Source organism: Perca fluviatilis, chromosome 1 (genome assembly GCF_010015445.1).
Source record: "Perca fluviatilis chromosome 1, GENO_Pfluv_1.0, whole genome shotgun sequence".
In the NCBI taxonomy this organism is placed as follows: domain Eukaryota; kingdom Metazoa; phylum Chordata; class Actinopteri; order Perciformes; family Percidae; genus Perca; species Perca fluviatilis.
Genome location: NC_053112.1, coordinates 22166505 through 22172504, shown reverse-complemented (window position 1 = coordinate 22172504; position 6000 = coordinate 22166505). Strand labels below are relative to the sequence as shown.

Sequence of the window (6000 nt, the reverse complement as noted above, 5' to 3'; positions counted from 1 at the left end):
TATAGCCTCAGAGCTGCTAGCAAGGCTGTAAACAAATTCTGGTTTACACTACATTTATCAGATGGCTATACCTGTAATGGCAAATTAAGATTTTACATACAACTTGATTAGTTTGTAAATTAATATACTTTATGCTGCTATAGGTAAGACAACACAACACTATGTTAAACTGTTCAAATTAGCTCCATCCCATATAAATAATGCTGATTACCTGTTAATACACTAATAATAATCTAACAATATAACATCCAATTACAATTTGTCTCTAAACTGATCTTTTCTGCATAGTGAGTACTATTTTGGTAATTAAAGTAGATTTGATGATGATACTTAGGTACCTTTACTGATATAAAGTTTTGAATTCAGGACTTTAACTTGTAACTTATTATTTTTTTTACACTTTGGTATTATTATTATTATTATTATTATTATTATAAGAATGTGAGTTCTTCCTCCACCCTTGAATGTATCACTGTTGTTCTCATTGTGTGTCTGACTAATCATGTTCAACAGTTGGTTCATTAGTTAGCTACAGTTGACAAGTCATTGCTCAGGATGTGCCTTGCTAAATGTGTATGCATTTCTCATAGTATGTTTCCTCAAATGATTTATTTTTATAAAGTTTAATTACTGTTACGTGTTTATTTTATATATGTTATGTGATGAGTACATTGTCCCATTCTTGTTTTGTAATATTTAATGTTAAAAAAAAAAGTTACAGCTGACAACGACAGTTAACGCAGGTCACATGACACATCCGGGCGCGCCCCCGTCGCCCAGCCCTGGACCAATGAACCGCAATGAACGCCCGGGCGGCATTGCTCGAGCGTCGGGAGCGCGCAGGCTCAGCAGGGTCTATCGTACAAGTGGTATGTGTGCTTCTCTCGCGTCAGTGACTGCCTGTTTGAATGCGATTCCTGCGTTCTTCACTCATCCCATGTGCTGTAACGAAGAACCATTTTTAAATGTGCATTTTTGACTTCATCCGGCGGGATATTTAACGGACAGATTAGCTTTCTTTTGTCCCTCGTTTTGACTGTATGAGTGGCTCGTGAAGGACTGACAGGCGGCTTTTTGTGTGGCATGTGATAGAGACAAGAGACTGAGGCGTGTTCGTGTTTCACGGATGTTACCGGGAAAAGAAGAGAGGGAAGAAGGAGCTTTCTTTCATTTTATGTTGCCTGTGGATGTGACTTTATCTCCGCCTGGGTTCAGCAGGACATGACGGAGGAGCTCCGCCGGTGGATTTTATGGGGCTCTTGCTAGCTGTTGAATGGCAAGATGAACAATGACTGTTGAGCCTAATAGTTTTGTTTGGATGCTGTTATGTGAATGCCTTGTTTTTAAACGCGCAGACAGTAAACGCATTTTTATCTCCGTGAAGTGAGAGCTAACGTTGGTGAAACTGAACACAGCACGGGGAGGATCAATTCAGGCGCGGCCAGGCAGGCAAACAATGCGGATTACCTCTTGACTGTTTTGCCTTTGTGTCATACAGACCGTATAAAGTTTGAGATAACACTCGCAGGACGCAAGAATACCCGGTCCTTTTTTAATAGTCATTTTATTTTATTGTCTTGGAAAAGAGACGGCTACAAACTGGCTGACAACAGAGCAACAGGGACAACGATGGCGAACGACTCCATACAAGTAAGTTGATGAAGTTGGATGCCCTGCAACCTGCTTGCGTGGTCTATTTTTATTGACCTGCAGCCTTTTTTTCCCCCTTGGACATGATCTTGGGTGTTCTTCTGACTTTTCCTCTTTATGTCACCACCCCACCCCAAATAAAACCAGTGGTTGCCACTCCCAGTGTGTTTTGGGTGGCTTGTGTCCCCTTAAAATGAAGCAACTACCGGTGACCCCTCATAGCATGGCCTGTCTTGTGATCAGTCCAACTAATCTGAAAGATTAGTATAGGCTGAGGAGGTAAACGTATTGCAAAAGCATGAAATAGATAAATATTTTTTTCTCCCTCAATTGTCTTGTGACCCCTGACATTTATCTGGGGCCCCAGCCCCCAAGTTGGGAACCACTGTTTTAAACGGTAAACCACAAATTGGATCAAATACAAATCAATTAGAGAACAGTGTATATTGAAATATATCTTGTGCAATATACTGTTACATTACTCCATAGTGGTTAAGTAACCTCTGTAGGTAGATTCAAACAACTTGGGAAAAGCACCATCATGAGATTCATTAACAGAGAGCTAATGCATTTAAAGTGGGTGGGTGACATATCCCTATATGCTGGGGGGCTCAATGGAGGCTTCTCGAGGATCTTTGGTGGCCCTGGGACCCCCACTGTGATGAACCACCAACCACTCAGTTGAATTGGAAATGGATAGTTTGTCATTTGTAAATAATGTATGATGGGACACTTTCTGGTTTTGGAGAAGGCTCGTGCAGAGATCTCCAGCAGTGTTCGGTCACCTTGTTGTTGTACTGTATGTGCCCTGATGTAGGTCTATCTAACTCGAGCTTTGGGCCTTTTTAAAATGTTTAGTGTGGAGATACAGAAAGTAAAGGCAGGCAAAATAGTGGTGTTTGCTAAAACACAACGCACACACACACCATTCCCAACTCCCATTAGGCATTACTTGTTTATGAAAGGATTATAGTGTGCAGGAAGGGCTGCTTGCTTTGCATTTTACTGGTAATAGTTGTGTGCCTAGGTAAAAAACCCACTATTTCCTGATGTAGCATGTAGGCACGACGGTATTTGATCTTTGCTTTGCTCTTAAGAGTCACGAAGCTTAAAGTGACACTATCAAGTAAAACATCAAAAAAAAAATTTAAATTCTTAGGACAGAGAGCGTGAAGAGGCTGATGAGCATTATGAAATTCATACCACTGAACTTAGTGAGCCATTGTTCCAGTAGAGCTTGACACACTGACATTTTAGTCAAAGCGAGTGTCGGGTATCACTTGACCTACAAGTGTGGGGTTTAGAAATGCAGGTTCTAGCCATGTCATGCAGGTGTATGGGCCTCACCTGTTTGTTCTGCAATCACCCATTCTTGTTTGTAATTTAGGATCTCTGTCAGTCAATTGTGAAGGAAGGCAGTGAAACACGAGACAAGTTAGCATTGATATACATGTACAATACAATTAGAATTAGCCAAGTGAGAGACAGGTGCACGGGAAAATGCAGAAGTGGGACAATAATGGGAATCAGTTTGAAGCTGACCAAGAACATGCAGGTTAAATAGTGCTGTAGGCAATGATAGTTGGCCAAAGACGTTTACTGTGTGTGTGTGTGTGTGTGTGTGTGTGTGTGTGTGTGTGTGTGTGTGTGTGTGTGTGTGCGTGTGTGTGTGTGTGGGGGAGGGGGGGGGTCATAAAATGCTGACTAAACACTTCGTTTGCCCACTTCTCTTCCATCAACCATTTCTCCCATATTTGGCATTTTCCTCCAGTTTTTTTTAATTATTATATTATAGTTTATTGTGTTTTGATACAGGCACATGTGACAATTTATGTTCTCACAGGATTTAAAGGGGCTTGGCTGGTGACATAACTTGTAGTCTACCTGTTGCTCAGTCTACTAGTTACTAGTTGTTCAGTAGCTGTTCGTTTCGGATTCTCAAGACTTTTATTGTTGGTGGAAATCGGTCATTGGTCTGTGGTTCAAGTATTTGTCCTAAGGTCTGTTCTCAGCTCCACAGTCCAGTATGCAATTCAGCATCTTAGAGCTGAAATAATCAGTCAAATAATCTGTTAATAAGAAAATGAATCATCAGCTATTTTGGCAAGCGATGCCTAACAATTCATCGATTACAAAAGAGAATAATCTGCAAACTAACAAGTAATTTAATAAAATCGTTAGTTACAGCCTGAAAACATTTTTCTTTGACATGTCTCCATACACGTGGCCAAGGTCTGCACTGACTGTTCCTTTTATCGTTTTCTTCCTCTTTAATTAGCTACAGGAAGTCAAGAACTCCAGCACGTGTCCGTAGTAAAATGAGCCACAGTCTGTGTTTAATTAGGCTGCTTACTGTAAGTGTAGCATGTTATCTGACTGCTTTCAAAAGCTTTGTGCCGAGTTAGTTTGCCACTCCAACAAGGTATAATTGTAGCTTAATGTCCCCAGGCTAGACAGCTTAGTTATTAAACAGATGTAAAAGTTCCTTTTCACTCTTTCTAGTCCAGCTGAGTTGTGATGTCTTTTTCCCCAAATCACGACAGAACTGCAATCATCAGCAGACAAACAGTATCAAGGTGCTTGAATGCAGTTCTGATTTATTTTTTTTCTTCATATGTAATGTTGCTTCAGTTTGTTTTGGCCAAGTCCGTCATGAGGCTCACAGACAATAGGTGGTCAAAGAAAGAAAGCATAGAAGAAAAGATGGCGATGGACAAAGCTCCAGGTCTCCCTTTGGTCTTTGATGTACAGCAGGAAACAAGAGAGGGTGCTTTGGGTGTCAGTGGCTGCTGTGTTGACAACACTGGAAACCATTATTCCACCTTTTGTCCACATTGCTAGTCCAGAAACAAGAAACAAGGAATTAGCCACCACACTTTTTTATTGGGTTTTTTAAAGCATGACTTGTTTTTGCTATATGAAGTTGAAAAGATGCCGTGACACTTGGGATGTCAGTAGGGTTGGGCATCGAGAACCGATTCCTACTAGGAATCGGTTCAAAAATTACGATTCCAGTGGAATCGTTTCTTTATTGGAATCGTTTGGAGGATTTGGTTTCAAATCTGATCATGGGTTCCAAATTTAACATGCGCAAGATTTGGTTTCCGAAGCAGCCAGGCACTTGTTGTGTTGCAGCCATGGAGCACAGTAAGCGGCGCTCTAGTGTGGCTTTATTTTATGTGGAAAAAGCCTGCTAAAACTGCAACCCACCATTGAATCAAAATAAAGCTTTCCTCTTATTTGTGAAATAAGAATGTGACACGTTTCAACTCCACCCCTCAAAGAATCGATAAGAACCGGAAATTGAAAGGAAGAATCGCAATTGGAATCAGAATTGTTAAAATCCAAACGATGCCCAACCCTAGATGTCAGTCCTGAAATCAGTCTTGCCTTAAGACCCAGACTCAACAGGTGGGGCTGCGTGTTAGTCTCTATGTAGCTCTTCCTGTGTGTGGAGTGGACCCACCTGAATATTTTGTGTCCTGCTCTATGGTAACAACAATTCAGATTTTATTGTAGATGTCTCCTTTTATATGTCTTAACGGCTATAGACCAAGATTAATGCTTTAAAATAGTGTTCCTATTTCTAAGCAAGCTCGGTGTGGGCAGCCAGAGACTATAGTAGGTGACTAGTGGTGCATTTTACCTCCAGGCTTAACTTTGGCGTGTACTGGAACTGCCATAGTATCCATTCAGCAACATTTTCAGACTGAACCTGTAGAAAGGAGACTACCCAATGGGACTGTAACTGAGATATAGTTTGTCCATGTATTCTTAAGAGCACTCTACCGATTTAGCATTGAACTCCCATAACATTGACTGACTCATAATGGACAGTTAAAATAATCCGATCAGAATCGATGCAGAGATATCGTCTTCTTTATTTCACACAATCTTCTTCTTTGTCAAAAACTGGTGCCTACATTACCTGCGATGCAACTAGCCAACCGACAGTTTGGTTGGAGATTGTGGTGTGTTCTTTGTTATGCTAGTAGTGGCTAATCTATTTTTTCATTTTCAAACTTGTAGTCTTCAGCCCCAGTCGACGCTGACTCAAGTGACATCAGTTGAGGCAGTTCATCAGACCTAATGCAGCTCCTTCTGGAGACACAAAAGGCTTAACACAACATTTTCACAGGACTCCTCAACACCTGTAAACAGACTTTGATGTGTAGCTTCCATTATTGTAGATATGAAGCAGGCAGTGGAGATCTACACAGTACCCCTACTTTGGCGTGCCATCTATTTTCCCCAACAGGAAGACGATATTAAACAACCCCAATAGTAGTCTGAACCCAGCTGCGTCACACTTCCTGATAACGGTGAGAGGGGAGACAAGAATGGAATGGA

The 6000-nt window shown here is 41.1% G+C and overlaps 1 protein-coding gene across 2 annotated transcripts in view; it reads left to right on the top strand.

Annotated features, from left to right (window-relative positions):
- The first annotated feature begins 830 nt into the window (after positions 1 to 830).
- The window catches only part of pkn1a (protein kinase N1a), a 56559-nt gene continuing 51389 nt past the window's right edge, over positions 831 to 6000 (top strand). For both annotated transcript variants that reach the window (XM_039798306.1, XM_039798296.1), the window contains exon 1: positions 831 to 1650. In XM_039798306.1, coding sequence (XP_039654240.1) covers positions 1630 to 1650 — 21 coding nt within the window. In that variant the 5' untranslated portion in view covers positions 831 to 1629. The remainder of the gene's footprint in view (positions 1651 to 6000) is intronic.